Here is an 18,327-nt window from a genome sequence, read left to right as displayed (position 1 = left end):
CTGAGGTTATGCAAAGCGGAGGCAGCAAAGGAGTGAAACCACAGAAAGACACATGCATGTTATATTTCACTGAATATTCGTCATCATCAGCTAAATGTATGTTGAAAATGTGCAACTTGTAAACCTCTCACTGTCACTTAATGTCATTTAATGTTTTTCACCAAATAAAGCACAAGTAATGTTTTATGATTGGGTTTTGGCTGCTCTGACGACTTGTTTGGGGTTATAGAACGTTTGTGGCCTTGGCTGAGTAATTTAGAGCATTAGATGGGACGCCCTGGATTTTTCTGTGTTTAACTGAGCCAACATTTTCCCCGAAAACGTAGCCAAAGTTCTAGTAGCATAACTCTTATTCATCTCGTACATTCTTCTTATTACTTCTGTGTAATACAAGGGTGTCCCAAAGCTAGAAACACAGCAAGCTACAAATAAAAAGGTTTGTTTTCTGTAATTTTGTGTCCCAGTTCAAGTATTTAGTATGGAGAACATGAATGCTGCAATCCACTTTATGATTTCAACAGCTCAAAACAACACCTCACAGCGGGCAGACACACAAACATATAGACACGCACACATGCGCACACAGATCGCAGCGTCCTCCCCCTCCTCCTAACTGCTCGGGCCACATGTCACGTCAGGGCAGCATTAAGAGTTTAGACAAATACAATTTCACCCCTGATCCTGTAATCCTGATCTCTGGTGGGTTGTGTGCGCGTTTGCGTGCGTTTGTGCGTGTGCATGTATGTGTGTTGTTGATGGGGGATGCAAATAAACCCGGTCAAGGCCCCACTGTCCCTGAGGACTTAAAAACACAGACAAGAGCCGTTAACACATGAGCAAAGGGAGAATGACATTTTTTTATGAATAATCTATTTCACAACATCGAGACTCTTCTTAACTGTCAGTTTCAATGGCTCACTCAGATGCCACAAAGCAAAAAGACTCAGCTTTAAATATCGTGTATGTGTTTAAACATCATGAAAACATTAAAGATAATAAAATGGTTTCTTAATGGTTCACAACACTTTCTACTGATGCATCTAAATAAATACAAATTTTATTTGTTACAAACACAGTATAGTGAAACGCGTGTGTCTGAGCTGCATGCGTAGCCACGCCATTCCAGGGCTAGGTTTTAGGATGGCCCTTACTGGATACCGGGAGGGAACCAAACCTGCAACTCCCACTCCAAAGGTGTGTAGCCTTACTACTACACTATCCAGCTGCCCAGCTATTCTGTCAGACACACTTCATTTCTAAATGGATGAGTAAATAGATCCATCCATCCATTCATCCATGTTTCATTTTCTGGTTTACATGCCTCCATTTCTGTATCATTAATCAATCGCTTCTCAAGCATGACAGCACACACTTGTAATGCTTAACCAACCAGTAGAATTCAAGAAAAAATAGCTACGAAACATACTAAACATATACATTTGAATACATTTTAACCATGATCTTTTCTTTTTATTGCTGGCTTGAATTCATTAATCATATCTATATCTATATATATGTATCTTTATCTACCTTTATATATATATATATATATATATATATATATATATATATATATATATATATATTAACAAAGGCATATTAACAAAGGTTTTGCTTCTCTGAGTTATATCTCAGTGAACTACACTGAAAATAAATACGGTACTGTAAACAGAAAAATAAAATGTAAGCTGTAAACGAATGCTTGTCTGCTGGTTTAAAAATAAACTTAAGGTAAGTCCCCTTAAAAGTTCATTTCAGACAATCCTGCAAACAGTGGTATATTTTGTGTCATTATTTCAGATGATTTACTTTGAGGTTTTCCCATCATGTAAATTCTTATGACATTTTCCTTTACTTTCCATACTCCATCATTCATCCGTATATAGCAGAGGTCGTGGTGTCTTACCGGGGTAGAAGTCTTTGGATTTGGACAGTTTGATGGTGGCGCCAGTTTCTTTCTGGAGCTGGACGATGGTCTGACCTCCCTTCCCGATGATTGAACCCGCCGCATAGCTGGGAATCAAAACCTTCAGGAAGTACTCGCCTTCCTCTGCAGCAGGAAACAGGAAACAGGAAAGAAAAGTCAGAGACAGCTACTGCAGCTCATGTTGTTTTAATACAAAGCTGTAAAAGAAGAACATTACAAAAAGCTACAGTATGCATTTAGCCTTTTTAAACCTTTGCCCTCATGCGTGCCTTTTGATTGTATATTTTTCTTGCAGGCCAAATCGTTACTTCAGACATCGTTATGTGCCCAGGATTTCACAATCAGTGCATCACTTGTGTAAACTGTGAAGTGGAAGGAGAGTGTTTGTCAGTAATCACAGTCTGACAGAACAGATGCGAGCCAGTGCCGCATCGCTACGCCAAAGCAGAATTCTTTGTCTTTCATCTTTCCTCCTCAGCTCCTTCCTAAGCGACCATCCAAGGCTCCCAAAGCTGCATAAATCCACCCAATCACATCAAATGATGACTGTTATCCATGACAACTAATTATTTCTATAATCTGATGAGTCCGTGCCAGTGTTATCTCTCCCCATTCTCTGTTTGTCCGATTGCACGAGCCTCTAAACACTCTCCCCAGATTGGTCTGATCTAATTTCAGCGTTGGGCCCGAGGAATCTGGTCCTCGTCACCCTCTTGGCACGAGGAGGGGGGAGAGCCGTGGAATACGCTGCACGTCGGTTTTGTTATTTAAGCTAAACAGATTCATACGATGCCTGTGGATGCATAGCACCACATGGCTGCCATGATAGTCACACACATGCACTGATTAACATGTGCAGATAAGCTCACGTAAACAAACACAAAGCGGGCCAGCGCAGATCCGGATATTTTATTATTTATATATTTTCCCCTGCTTACACTGAGCTGCACCTGCTTCAAGTGATACAGTGTAAACTGTGGATATGAAAAGAAGATGTCTTCTCTTTCATCTAGCCTCGTGTCGACTGATTTCAGCTCAGACTTTTCTGGAAAAATGCATCTGTCACATCCATCCGAAGGTGGAAACGGAGGCAGCAACAGAAAAAACAGTAATCCTTCATTTTAAAAGGGCTTCAAACAACAAGCCCCTGGGCCACATCAACATCTCAAGACCGATACGGTCGTTATTGTTCCTTCTTCAGACTGATGCTTTGGTCTCCTTCTATCTTTATTTTCTTCACTGATTCATGGAAATAATCATTCATAAACTGTTAGAGTTCTACACATAGTTATTCCTAGTTTTAATATCTTTGCCTTGGCTCCTCCCCCTGTGTTTTTATATTTGACATGTAATTTATTTAAAAGCATCGGCATGTTGATCTAACCTTCTGTAAGCCTAATGGCTGCCTCTAACACTTAACATCTGGCTAAATGTGCCAATAATGATGATAAATGATTGTTTCTTGAGAGGCACTGTTTCCTTTTAACAGATAAAATCTGCAGAGCAACTCTGAGAAACAGCATCAACTTATAATTTCTGGCTCTTTAATAAATATTTGATAAGCACCATCATTAGTCAAGAGTGCAACTGGATTTTAGCGTCTAGGTGAGCATACACGAACACGTTCGGCTCTGTGCAATTTAATGAAAGAAAGCGAGGCACGAAACCAAAATGTACTTCACCCAAAGCCTCCACAGTGGCGGTCTGTTGTCACAGAAATGTTATATTTGCATGTGAATCGAAAACAACCTCAGCTCCAGGTGTGTTGAATTGACTTAATAAGGTCTGACATTTTCAAGTTAATGTTTTGGGTTTGTGAAAAAATCACAAAGTAAAGGAGAAAGGGAATAAACCAAAAGGTCAAAGCACACCTTAATCGATTTGTGTTCATTCAGAGCGGGGATACGTTCACTGACACGTTGACCTGAACCTTCAACCTTTTCCATGCAGCCTGCAGCTTCTTTGACAATAAAATGAGAGAGAAAAAGCAAGAGCAAGCCATTCCTCCTCTGCAAAACACGGGCCTTTGCTTTTCAGTAGTATCTACATGCTGTAGGTCAACTAAAGAGTAGCACTACCTCACACTTGATTCTTTATTCCTTTGTGTAGAGACATGAGATTTGTCTTTTTAAATATATTTTTCAACATTTTGGGCAGCAAAAACAGATTTATATATATAAAAAATAATACTGTCATATAAATTATCTTTAATAGCTACTTAATGAAGATACGTCAGTAATATTAAAGAGCTGCAGATCACAGCATATTCTCATACTTGTTTCCTTATTCTTTCATGTTAGGGCATTAATGTCATTTCTGTACAGTAACACTGAACATGCTTCCAAAAACATATTTAAACAAATATAGTTAAACGCATCTTTCTGAGTCATGTCGGGGACTTTGCTTGCAAATTTCTCAGAGTGTGAGAACCTGCTCAGGGACATCAGTTGGCTTAGAGGTTAGGAAACATACCACATGGGTATGAATAGCGTCAGCAGGGAGTCCCTGGCTTCTTTCTTAACTGGATACATACCAAATGTCATTCCCCAGCTTTCTTTTTGGTCTCTCCTTATCTGCACTGTGCCTATTTAATAAAAGCTGAATGCAACACAGTTATTCTGTAAAGAGAACCTCTTTGTTCCCTTTGGTTTTGTACATTTTTACACAGTAATGTTTCCTAGTTCTATAAAATATAAATATAAAAGTGCTAATCTAAACTGTTCAGAGAGTTTTTGGAAGCTTTTAGAAAACAAATAAATTTATATTCGTATGTTTGTTATTGGAGCCATCAATCATCTCAAAGCTCCTCCCAGCTGCCTCCAGTAGGAATAAAGGTATTTTTGGTTTCATGTGACATGTCAAACCAACTCAATAAAACAACGACTCTTAGGAATAACTGTCAGTAATTATAAACTGATTGTATCACCAAAATAAATAAAATTGACAATGATTTAAGCCAAGAGTTCTAGATTTAGGAGCAATACACTCACCAGATTATATAATCCTATTTTTTCAGTCTTTAATATCGACTTTATGAGACTGCAAATCCATAGCAACTGTTCTATCATCTCTCTCTTTAAATTACCTCATTCAGTGTGTCTGTGCTCCCTCCCTAGCAGCATTCTTCATATTTGGTAATCCAGGACAGATATCCTCCAGAGACAGATTAAAATAGGATTACTGTTAGGGGCGCACTTTCTCACAAGGGCACGGCACCTTGTAACTTCACTTTACTTTGTCTTTCACCCAGGTGAACAAGTGGAGACGTCGAAGTACAAACACAGACATGCATATAAAATATTACAATGCCTGCTCTGACTATGAGGCATAAAGACGAGACGGAAGATTTATTCCATGCAGTCACGCTGACTCATATTAAGTGCCTTTTAATAGTTCTAATTCCTACGAAATCCCTGTAACACAAAACAGCAGTGGAAAGGAGGCGTTTGCGACACCTAACTATAAATAAATGTAATTAGTAAAGTGCCCTGCAGACCCCCACAGGTGTTTGCAGTTTATATGGCTGATCAGGTCCCTGCTCAGTTTGATTAAGTGCGGTCGTTGACGAGAAACACACTGCAAGTTTGCTGAGGTTTCAAGAGTCTGCACAGCAAAAACAGCAAAGAAGTTTCCCCTCTCTAAACAGGTGCAATAAAAATCACATCAAGAAAGCGATAGGAATACTTATCGCACCAGATGGATTCTGGTTTTGACTCAAACTTTCCTTTAAGATTGCAGGTGAGGTTATATAATCTCAAACTAATGATTTTAACACCCATGTTTCATCCACACGTGTTTTCACTTACTTTGGACAATTAGATTAGACTTCTCCTCTCAACTGTGCTGGATGCACAAGTTGGACTTGGATTCCACACTTAGGTCAAACAGCAGAGATGGAAATATTCACAACTCTGAGCGGCTGGGCTGCTCAGTGACATTTAAAAAGACAGATAAATTGGTCTAATTATAACAAACGACTGACTTTTTCAGGCACTTTGTGTTAGTAAGTGTCAAGTCAGAAATAATTCAGAAAAGTTCCCAGTTATAATTATGATTTATATGTTGGCTCTGGCATAATTGGTAATTACTATAACTCGATACTACATAAATGTGGAATAAACACAGCTCTGATCCATTTGCAGACTACTCTGTAATTTAATTCTTCACTTTAAAGACAGCAAATTTGACTATGTGTTAACACTGATGTAGTCAAAAAACATACACTGTGAATGAGGTGAAGCTGAGATCAGGTGTGAGAAAATTCCCTGTCAAGTTAGTTAATAAAAGTGTGCTTACTCTAACAACGAATAACTGTTTCTTACTATAAGGAAATACAGTGCAACGCTGTATAGAATACAAGCTGACAGCATACTGTTATTTTAGTGTTTAGCAATCTCTGAGTGATATATTATTCTAGATATATGTATCTGCATATCGTCTCCATGAATGCAGTTTCTCATTTTTCTTGAGTTATGATGAAACATCAGCTTTGCTGCCGTCCTCCTTCCACACACACGGTTATAGAAACGCAGCATTCAACATTTTAACAGCGTTCTGTCTTATGCTATATCCACCACAATACTTTAAGATGCTTTCCTGAATTTTTATGTAAATTTGTCACATCATACACTCGTTAATTTTAATTACCAGAAATTTCTAAGAGCCTGATTTACAATTAATCCTTTGCTGTTTTTGTTAAACAGTGAGAAACGATTACTTGACACCCTAAAGTTGCCCTAAAGTTTTGCAGCTACTATTTTTTCCAAAGTGGGTATTCTTTCTTTGATACTAAAAATGTTATCTCTTTGTTTGGTTTGGTTTTTTTCAATCCTTTGTCCTGTGCTTCAACCCATGTGAGTTTGCAAAATGATTGTAGTGTTACTGGGTGGGCTCTGTTCTCATCTCTGAGTGTTCAGCCAAGTCAAAGCATGAGCACACAGACAGGAAACCTGAAACTCCCCTGCCCTTCCTCAGCTCTGCTGGTGATGAAATACAAACTGCAGACAGCTCACACATGGATCCAGAGGAGAGCAAAACCAACCTTACCTCAGTTTACCCACTTTTGGGTTTGGTTACTAACAAGCAAATAAATAAGATGAATGAGGTTTCACCTCTTCTTTTGAAATCCTGTGCAATCTGAATTCCATGTTGTGCATTAGCAAGGCAACATTGTTGGTGTTTATTAAAGGATCTTCTACTCAGAACCACTTCTATATCAGTCTCTTTAGCTTGTACTGTCCTACTTTACATTTATCTTTATATGATCTGCTTGTACCATCTCTCCTTTACGTTATTGCATCTCCTAAGCTCTTAAAGTTTTAGAAATATTTATCAGAAGCAGAGCTACCTCACACAAAATTACCTGATCAGTTATAAATCTAAATAGGTCAGGTTTAACACGGCAAGCAAACCAAAAAAAGTAGGTCTGGCTATAGTTTAGTACTGTTTGGTTGAAAGGTCAGACCCTAAACAGCTAATGAAACAGTAATAATTAATCTCCGTAACACTAACTTCTTCTGCAACCTTCTGATTTCTGCACATTAACTGAACAGAGTCATACTGTAGTTGTACATTTAAGGAGTTTTAGAAAAACATGCTTGCGGTAATTTATGTTCAGCATCTTCTGCCAGTGAAAGTGGCTTTCTTACTGCAGCATGTGCTGCAGCACTCATTGCACTGTCTGCAGCACATGTGGAACAGAAGCATTATCGCTGATCAGGCGTTGCTGCAGAGTCAAATGTTGCGTTCATGGAGGCATATGTAGATTATATGTTCATATATCCATAAAAAATATTTATTTTTTAAATATTAATATATAAAAAAAATCTACATATCAGTCCAAATGTTTCCTTTTAAACTTACATTCCCTATTTTTATTCAGACTACGTGCTTCACCACCAGAGTCTTACAGTTTTCTGGGGAAAGATGTTTCATAACACAAATTTCAAACATGAGCTTGTTGCATAACTTTGTCTTGTCTGTCTTAATATTTTCATTTTAGTAACAACCGTATCTTGAGAATCTCATGCAAGCTGCGTATCAGTAATTAGCTGCAAATAGCAACAACAATGATGTAACATTTATTCTTGCCATCTTCAGCTCGAGAAAATGTCACATGGTCGTGTCCTAAAACTGTCTTTCGGTTCCTCCTCTTCGCTTTTTTGTTTATCCCTCCTCCCCTCCAGTGATCTTTTCTTTTCCTTCTTTCCCTCATCATTTCCTTCCTCCTGTATCTTCTCAGCTTGCCTCTTTCACAATCCCAGTCCTCCCCTCTCCGTGCTGCAGTGACCCACTTTGAGTACGAAGCCTTGAACTGACCTGCTTTAGATAGAGCCTGGCTAATTATAACCAGCTCGTATTAATAAGGCAGGGGAATTGGTAAATACACACACACGCACACACACGATGCCTTACACACACAAACAACAAAGGATCACAAAGCAGACAGAAGCACACACTCAGAATCACCTCCTCCGCAAACAGATCGTTTCCGACGTCCCATAAACAAGCCTACACACCTTGGCAACGTGACTCATCACGTATGAGAGGACGTAATAAGAGTGACTCACGTTCATCATTTGTATCTGTTGCATGGTAACACTTGTACCTGTTACCATGGTAAGAGTTATAAAAAATTATTTATATATGCATAGAACAAGATCGCCAACAAAAAAAAATAAAAATTAGACTTTCATCATCATTTATTATCACACAGATATGTTTTATATCTACTAAATGGCAGCTTTCCACACTAGAAATCTGTTTTAAAAATATAAACCCAATGCACATGTTTACAAAACCTGCCCACTAAGTTGATGACATATTGTTGAACTCAGCTGTATCATTAAAAGAACTGCAGAGCTGGTGTTGATTGGTAAACAGGGTTATATAACACGGACTGGATCGCACTTCTGGAAAAATCTTTTATCAGGTTTGACAACTGCTGTGACTCAATTTTCAAAAATATGAACTTCTAGATATGAAAAAAGAAGCTTGAAATCTGTGCAGAGCTACCTGCCTCCTCCTCCCACGCTGCACCATAGTTTACAGGAAAAGTTTTATGAACATTCCTCAAGTTTTAACTGCTTTTTTAAAGCACATAAACATCTACAAAAACTTGAGAAGCTGTGCATCTTTCGCTGTCTTTCTTTCAGCCTTTCAAAGCCGTAGCTCTTAATGCACAGCATAAAGAGATCCTTCCACATCCGAGACACATTCTCTAAACTCTGCTCTGTACTTAAGGATGTGATGTTTTGACTCAGTACGCACTTACGAAGCTCTTTCATACAAGACTTCACAAAATCGTTTTGACAGTTTAAATATAATTCCCTGGTAAAAACTAAAAGCAAACCACAAATGCACAATAACCCTGATTCAAAACAAATCACACTTGGCTACTTATTTAGTTATCTCATGGTACTGGTGTTTTCCCACCATTGTGTGACCCTGCCCACAGAGATCAGTTTGGTTATAGTCTTAGTACAGTACAACTAGTGCTGGGCGATATGACGATATATATCGTGTGGACGATAGAAAAGTGTCTATCGTGCCATTTGTCTTCTATCGTTTCTATCGTTTCTAACCCGAATTTTACAAATTATTACATAAAATATATCATTAACCCTTTACAACCGGTCAGAGCAGGCACACTCCGTTTTCCCTAACTATTTTTAAATCCCTGTAGAACTGGAACCACGTAAGGTAGTGCAATAATGTTTTTTTTTTTTGCATATGAAACCGTAGGAGTTGTACTTACATCTTATTCCATTAGCTTGCCCTAGGTCACGGTTTTCTTCCACATATAGCTTTGCAAAAATTGCATAAAAAGCACTTCCAGCAACAAAAACATAATATTCCAGACTTGCAGCAACAAAAACATAATATTCCAGAAACAGGCTTTGCCGATCCGATCAGCTGTTCATAACACTTCCTATGTTGGAATATAAGTCAGCGCAACTATCGCATGTCCGCCATTACCTGTCCGAAACCGGAAGTGACGTCACTTTCGCGGAAAATGTAGTTTTTTAAGCTTCAAAGTCTATGTTGGTGTTTTTAAAAGTCATGTTTGACTTTATGCTCTTCTGTATCGTTTCTGGGATGCTTAGAAGTCAAATTACACTGTTGGAAATAGTTTATTTTGATGCACATGCTGTTTTTTTGCAAATTTGCATTTATTTATTTTCATTTATATATAAAAATTTGTGTATCTCAAAAATAAAACTATGAAGACACTCAAAATAAATAAATGTAAAGATAAGCTCTGGCGGACTTGGTTCTATGGTAGGTCTTAAAGGGTTAAATAGCCTGTGCAAATATATTAGTGTTGTCTTCTCACTATACATACTCTGAACTTTATGCAAGAGAAAATAAAGTATAAAAAAATGATATTTTTCGCAAAGAAACTGTCTTGTGGTTTTGCAACATGGTGCTGCTTTACATGCACCCGGATTTGCGACATACTTTACAGTAACTCAAAACAAAGACTGCACCCTCTCCACTCGCTGTTTACAGACTGCATACTTTCCAGATGACCACAGGTCAGGTGGTATATCGTGATATATATCGTTATCGTGATATAAAATAATTCATATCGTGATAAATATTTTTTCCATATCGCCCAGCACTAAGTACAACAGTCGAACACTGGCTTCAGTGTCACTCTGCATCCCAAAGATACAGGTGAAAATCCTGTGTACTCATCTACTCAACCATAACAAGCAGCTGGAGGCTCTCCTGGCCATATTTGACCTACCGGTGTCGACCTCAAACTCCAGCAGAGGTCACGCAATGCTCACCCACGCGTTACAGCCTCTCAAAGCTCAGCGAATTAAAAAGCGGTGGTAAAACACTACTAGTGGGTGTTTTGTTTATTCGCTGGAAAAAAAGGTAACAGAAATGCTTCCAGAAAAATGTTTGGTTTTCTAGAAATCACTAAAAGCTCACTGGGCTTGCTGATGATGCTAAAGGAGTGTTACATGGCAGAGTCAGGCCAAAAAATATGCCAATCAAACCAGAGTCACCTGCTGAGGTTAATGGCGACTCGCGGCAGCGTCGGGGTGCTTTAAAATCCCGATGTCTCGGCATGATGTCAGTCTCATTGTTCTCTGCTGCTATTTTGTGCAATTTTTGAAATAAAGAATCATCAGAGATACAGAGTCCCGGCCCCCTTCATGTGCAGCGCCTCTTTCATGCTGACAACATAATGAGCATGTAAACTTTCAGTCCAAATAAGAACAAGATAAACACCGTAATTACAGCAGTGGTGATTGTTACTGATTAGTTCTTACTGTTTTATCTATCAGAAAGTACGGAGGGGGGTGTTCTGTGGCGTTCCTAAAAGGCTACACTTCAGGATACCGGAACGACCTTAATGTCATCAAGGGAGAGCTGCAAGCGATTAAACAAGACGTTTATAAGTTTAAACTTTATTTGAACACAGCTTGAGTTTGGTAGTCAAACAGCAGTGTTATGCGGCAGCTGCCCAGGTGTGCAGAGGTCTGAATTTGGGGAAGGTGAACATTTCACTCGGTGCTCCTGTTTCTCATTTGTCAACAACAATCACGAGCAAGACAGTGAATAGGAGCGTGAGTCAAGAACTTGTTCTGGTTGAGAATCAGCTCCAGGTTGCAAAACTCCATCAAAACCGTATGTCTCAGTACTCGTCAATTCAATTCATCAACTTACTCTGTTGCACATTGCGCAACAATGACCTCAAAGTCGTGGCAGTGACACTTTGGCACCAGAACCACATGCAAGTATTTTTATTACACGTTTTCTTTACCTGCAGTTCAGTTAATAATACAGCTTTAAATCTGAAAATAAATTCTATCAATCTTTTTTTTTTTCATAACAAAAATGTTCAGTGGTCACAAAGGGAATTAGTAACAAATTGGGACTTTGAACAGAATCCTTTTCAGTATAGGTATCAATAAAATCCCTCGTAATGTATGCTTAATTTCCATTTCTACAATTTAGTGAGTCATTATTTACTGCTTACTCTTACAGGATATCTTGTATGCTTTTCTTATGATAAAAGTATGTTGGTGGTTCACATAAAACATAACCAAATGCTCAGTTTCACATAGTTCATTTCACTCTTGGATTTGCATGACGTAAATAAGACACAATCCCTGATATTTCAATTGAATTTAATTCAATTTTATTTATATAGCACCAAATCACAACATCAGTCACCTCAAGGAGCTTCATAGTGTAAGATCAAGACCATAAAATAATGCATAGAGAATCCCAACATTAGACGCCGCTCTGTGAGCAAGCACTTGGCGACAGTGGGAAGGAAAAACCTCCTTTTGACAAGAAGAAATCTCCAGGAGAACCAGGGAGGGGCAATCATCTGCCATGATGGGGGTTGTGGGTGCGAAATAGTCATCTCAGGCTACGTCTACACTAATCCAGATAAATTTGAAAACAGCATTTTCGTCTAAAAACGTTCCGCGTCCACACTATCGTTTTCAATCATTTTCATCCGCACTGAAAACACTACGTTCCTGTACTGTGCATGCGTGAAACATAAGATGATTTGACTTGCATCATTTCCATCTGCTGTTTATTTACTTTCCGGCTCCTTGAAATGTCGCGGCAAAATGTCGAGTTTTATCTGGAGTTATTTGGAGCATTTACAAACTAATATTAATCTTTAATAGGGCTGTCAAAATTGAGAGCAAAGAAAACAACTGCTGTACAACGCCGTCGGCCATCTTAGTTGAATTGGTCACATGACTGCATCATATGACTAAAATGCGTCATCGTTTTCAAAGCCTCCGGCGGCGCTAAAACAGCGTTTTCAAATGTATCCACTTTGGAGAGTGTTTTCAAAAAGATCATCTTCCTTCACCAAAAACGTCGTCTCAGTGTGGACGGAAGGCCAAGATGGAGAGAAAAAGATGGGTTTTCAAACAAAAATGTATTAGTGTGGACATGATCTCAGGTACATTGCACGAACTGTAAGCAGCAAAGCCCCACCCACCTGCTGTTCAAATTTTATTATCTTTGGATGGGCAACCAATTAGAAGAAAATTGTCTTTAAAGAGGTAAAATGGTTTGTTAGAGGATGAACCGAGGGGCTGGACCGAGGCACAGTTCAAGGAAACTTCAAAAAAAGTATAAATTAACTATTCTAAGTAAAAAAGGAGAAGAGTCTCCACCATTTTTATGGTGAACCGTCATTAAGTCACATGACATTTTAGTTAGAGTTGACTTATTAACTGATACAAGTAGCCACAGTTTGACTGAACAGAGCAGTTTGTATAAATGAGCACATGCTCAGTTGGTGCTCAGTCGCACTCAGTTTGCTTATTTACAATCCAGCATTTCTACAATGGGCTGATATGGCTAATACTGGAAGGTTAAATATCTACCAGTCATGCTTCCTTTACAGAGATATACAATCAAAACAGGAGAGCGTCATTTCAACTTTAGACAGAGTAAGCCATTTAAAACAATTTCTTTTTTTCCCCCACAGATACCTCTAACCCTACAGCTGCAGAGATCCACTTACTTTATGTTAGGCTACGAAGACCTTAAAGTTATTTTTACAAAAGTGTAAACTTGCATGTGCGTATTTTTCCTCCGATGCCCTGATTCACACTGATAACTCATTCCCGTTCAGCTGTTGTGTTATGCAAACTGTACATAACACAACAGCTGAATAGGAAGGAGTTAAAAACACGCCTTAAAATGGCAGCTAATAATCCATTTAATTTTTGTATTATTAGTTTAGTATTTCTGCTTTACTGTGTACTTGGTATTTTTTTCCCCAGATGATGTAAACTTGCAAGCTTCCAGTGCTCATGAACCCACAGGATTCCCTCAACACAAACCACAAACCACAAACACACACAGTTTTAAAAAGGAAATTAAATCATTTGGGCTAGAAAATGGAGGGATTAAAACTTTAAACCACTGGCTACTAAAGAACAAAGTAGGTAATGGTGAATGTGTGTGTGTGTGTGTGTGTGTGTGTGTGTGTGTGTGTGTGTGTGTGTGTGTACGGGTTCGTACTATCCTGGTGGGGACCAAAATCTGACTTTTACTATCCTGGTGGGGACTTTCTGCACCGTGGGGACCAAAATCCAGGTCCCCTCGGGGTTGAAAGCAATTTTCACACTCAAAATGCGGTTTTACTGTCAGGGTTACAATTAGGTTATGGTTAGGTTTAGGGTAAGGGTTAGGGTTAGGCATTCATTTTTAATGGTTAGGGTTAGGGTAAGGGGCTAGGGAAAGCATTATGTCAATGGGATGTCCCCACGAGGATAGCAAACCAGACTGTGTGTGTGTGTGTGTGTGTGTGTGTGTGTGTGTGTGTGTGTGCGTGTGTGTATAGATGTGGGTGTGTTTGTGTAGATCTGCAGCTGGGTAACTACAGGGTTCCCTACTGGTTGCTGTGATGAGGGTCTTTGTTTTCACTCTGCAGTTTAGTTACAACACACACAGGAAGTACACACGCTTTCTTTTACGAGCCAAAAGGATTTTTTGATGAAAGACTTGCATCTTTTTTCTGTGTGACTGTGTGATATAATAAAAATGTGGATAACCCACAACACCCTTAAAGTTTGTCATCATTAAAGGAACCAGCAGGCCTGACACTAAGGTTACATGTGGCCGAACTACACGGCTGTACTCCAGTGTCCATTTCTATAATAGTAACATGTTTTTTGTTTTTAAAAAAGATATGTTTAGGCACGAGCGCCACAGAAAAACTAGGGCTGATTAAATTGCGCAAAATCTCTGCATATGCTCTGCAGGTCAAGAAAGGCCAATCTCAACATGTATAAATAATAAATCCTTCATCACCATGGCATATCTGGATGAGTAAACAGTCCAATCTGTTGCTAAGGCCCCTGCAGACCCGCCAGGCCCAGAATAGGCTCTCCATGCTGGGGGATTGGGGGCTCAAATCCCAGGATCTGGTGTCCACAGCCCTGCACAGGCAGGGTAAGAAGGTTGAAGATCACAAAGCCTTTCTCGTATTCTGTTACTTTTCCTCAAACGCTTCACTCAAACAAGCACACTTAAAGTCACCACTTTACTGAAGTTTTAGTTTGTAAATTACATGTCCAGTCATTTCATTATTTTGTAAGTGTTTGGCAGCTCTTTTCTTCTGGCACTTGCGCTCTACTCCACTGATACTTGGTCATATTCTGCTATGAATATTATGCAAAAACCTGACTTTTGGAAGTATGTAGAGAGCTCCTGACCAAAGGCTTTGGAAATTCAGAAAATGCACACTAGTGCCTGTTATAATTCAGAATTAAGAGGTTTGTTGTTACAGAAATGACATGATTGGAGTATACTCTATCTGAAGAATCCCAGTTATGAATGTTACACTGCTGAATGACATTTGTCAGTAAATCCCTCAAACAAAATGTCTCTTAAGCTAGGTTTTCTGCTATAACCAACACCAAAACAATAGAAAGATTTCAAGTATATAGATATATCTGTTATAGTCTTCAATTGTAGGATCAATGTTCATTTATTTAAAAGAGAAATATTTTCTCTCCATCTTTTTCAACACGTTTTGTTGTTTTTGCTTTGCTGTAATTCAGTTTCAGAAAACTGAATCTCTAATTATCAGTATTAGTAAATTTTAAAAAGTGAATTGAAAATGTTAATTCCTTAACCAACACTTGGATTTAAACATTAAAAAGATCAAATGTAAATTAGATTATTTAAGTGTGTCATATTTCTTACATTAGTTTTTGTGAGTTTTTGACATTTCTACGTCATCAGTTTGATTTTTCCTCCCTAAAAATAAATAAATAAATCACACAACATTTGTAATGGAATAAACTGAATGTGGCAAATTTGATACAAATTAAAAGTCATATATGCAAATTTATTTTGTTTTTAATTTCATCTGGAGGTTCACTAAACACTCACTTTAAAAAAAATGCATTTTCTGGCACTTATTTCAATGGTTAAAATATGTCTATAATTTAGGAGCCACAACTTTTTGATATACCTTTATGTGAATGGTTTAATCAGAATTAAGTCAAGCATAAAAATAGGGGTTAATCTGGATTCCAGCAACTAATTTTCCAGTACAACAATGGCCTCAATCCCCCTTTAGATATTTTTTCCACTCTGACGAGATTAACTATCATGGGGAACTTCTGAAAATCCAACGATAATGACAGATATCAGTACCAAATACCCCAGTCTGTCTTTATAAAATAATATGGGTCAAATGTAAATATGAAACCCACATGAGGGGGAAACATCTTAAGTGTAGCAGCGTGAACACAGCCTTGGATGAGGGAAAGGGGGGCTCTGGTATGGAGGTTCACAGCTCTGGGGACTTGGAAAATATTCATCTCCTCTAAGCAGGGAGAGTTAAGGGGGGCAGGCTTTGTCTAACACACCCCCTCCAGTCCTCTTCTCTTTTGTTGGAAGGAAGCATTCACACACACACACACACACAGACGTAAAGCACTCCAGCAGTGAGGCTCTGACCAGCTGTCTTCATTCTGAGAGATAGCCATCGTCGCTCATAAACACAGAGAACTCACAGAGGACGGCGAGCAGGAGGAAATGTCTCTATTTCACCTTTTCTTTAATTTCACTCCAGCATCTGCGTCTTTCATTTTAGCTGACACTTCCGCAGCACAGGAGCGTTCATTTTTTTAATTGCTTGCTTTAGAACATATCAATATCTCATAAAGTTTTTACATCTAAAGTTTGAAGTCAATATCCAAAAAATCGCACATGAACATCCCTAAAGGCATCGAGACGATTCAAACGCCAGCAGCATGCAGATACTCTCATTTGTTTTTGTGCCAGCAATCGCGTAGAAGTTTGCAGAGAAGCAACATCTCAATTTAAAAATGATGCCGGAGGGGCTCGGGTTACATGCAAACAATTTCGCAACAAAAATTAGAATAAATTACAAAATTATAAAACTTAAAAGACGCCTGACTGCATTAGAGCAACACCTGCAGGAGGCAAATAATTATAGAAAGAGAATGGGTTCCTCCACCGATTTATCACGTGCCTGAAAGAGCTTATCTGAGATAAGACAAACATCGTGCGGCAGAATTTCAGTTTGAATAGCGATTTGGGGAGAACCAATCAAATGCCTGCATACTGCCTCCATATGTGCTGTGATCAGGGCGTCTGCGTAGAAATCGAAGCAGACACGGCGGCGACGCTAACAAAGATAGCCGAAGCCGCCTTCTTTCTCTCTCTTCAGAGTGTGTGTGAAAAGTGGTGTGTATTGTTCATAGACCGAGGCTATGTCAGAGCAGGGGGGCCCTTCCAGTTGTCCTCCCTGCATCGGCCCTTTCATCGCTCCCTCATCCATATTTATCGCCGCTCAGCTCTCCTCACCTATCAGCGACCAGCTAGCTGTGACCGATGTCTCGCTAAACCAATCACATGCTTCCCTTTGTGGGAACATTAGCACCTCTCAGTGCCTTCACCCCACCCTGTACAATGGCTTCTTTGCTTTTTTTTTTTTTTTTTTTGACGCAGTGGCTTAAAAAAAAGAAGAAGAAGAAGAAGAGGAGAGAATAGAGGAGAAGGAGAACTGCAGCTACCGGTGGCAGATTCAAGTCGATGGCGGCTCCAAATCGATTGACAGCCTCGGAAACAGTTGCCGAGTGAGCGTCGTCAATAGCAGCCAGCAATTGATGATGGGGGGAGTGGGTGGGGGATGAAATGATGGGAGGACGAGGGTGAAGGAGGACAGGAGGAGGAGGAGGAGGAGAGTGGAGTCATGATGGTCTGAATAGAGCATGATTAGTATGGATGAAGAGGAGAGGAAGATGGAAAGAATGAACCCAGGAGAGAGGAGAGGGAGCGGGCGAGGAACGCTTACGAGTGAACAAAACAGGCGTGTCGCAGAGGAGAACGCTGTGTTCTGATTCTCGCGCTAAAGGACGAGCGGGAGCGCTATCAGTCGTCATATTTACCAAAAATATCAGCTTGAGTTTAACGGCAGGAAAAAATACAACTGTGCATATTTTGTAAGATAGCATCAACAGTTGTAACGTGTTGATATTTAATTTAAAATATGAGCTTATTTTCTTCAATCTGGCTCAGAGTGAAGCAGTTTTAGCTGAATTTAAGAGTGAAACTCGGTCCGGGTGGTGTCGGGGTTTCTTCCTCCTCGACCAGACGGACGATCAATGTGAGGAAGACTGTCCTCCTTTGAATGGATGGCCCAAAAAAGGATGCACAGCTCAGCTCCAGGAGCAACAGAAAACACTCAGATCAATACCATCAAAGGCCTTGTCTCATATAGTCAAGGCTCGAGTCACAGCCTGACTCTGGGTCTGCTACTGTAAGTGTGCGCATGCAGCGCAACATATCATTTACACGCCACCTCATCTTTTTCGTTAAACTTCATCTTTGCTTTTTGTACCTGAAGTCGAACATATAAC

At 39.3% G+C, this 18,327-nt stretch overlaps 1 protein-coding gene across 2 annotated transcripts in view; it reads right to left on the bottom strand.

Moving 5' to 3' along the window:
• nova2 (NOVA alternative splicing regulator 2) overlaps positions 1 to 18,327 on the bottom strand; it is an 85,553-nt gene that overhangs the window by 61,305 nt on the left and 5,921 nt on the right. For both annotated transcript variants that reach the window (XM_063493700.1, XM_063493701.1), the window contains one exon: positions 1,907 to 2,050. In XM_063493700.1, coding sequence (XP_063349770.1) covers positions 1,907 to 2,050 — 144 coding nt within the window. The remainder of the gene's footprint in view (positions 1 to 1,906; positions 2,051 to 18,327) is intronic.

This window comes from Pelmatolapia mariae, linkage group LG14 (assembly GCF_036321145.2).
Source record: "Pelmatolapia mariae isolate MD_Pm_ZW linkage group LG14, Pm_UMD_F_2, whole genome shotgun sequence".
Classification (NCBI taxonomy): domain Eukaryota; kingdom Metazoa; phylum Chordata; class Actinopteri; order Cichliformes; family Cichlidae; genus Pelmatolapia; species Pelmatolapia mariae.
Note: the sequence above shows the minus strand (reverse complement) of the source record. Positions and strands in the feature narration are given on the sequence as shown.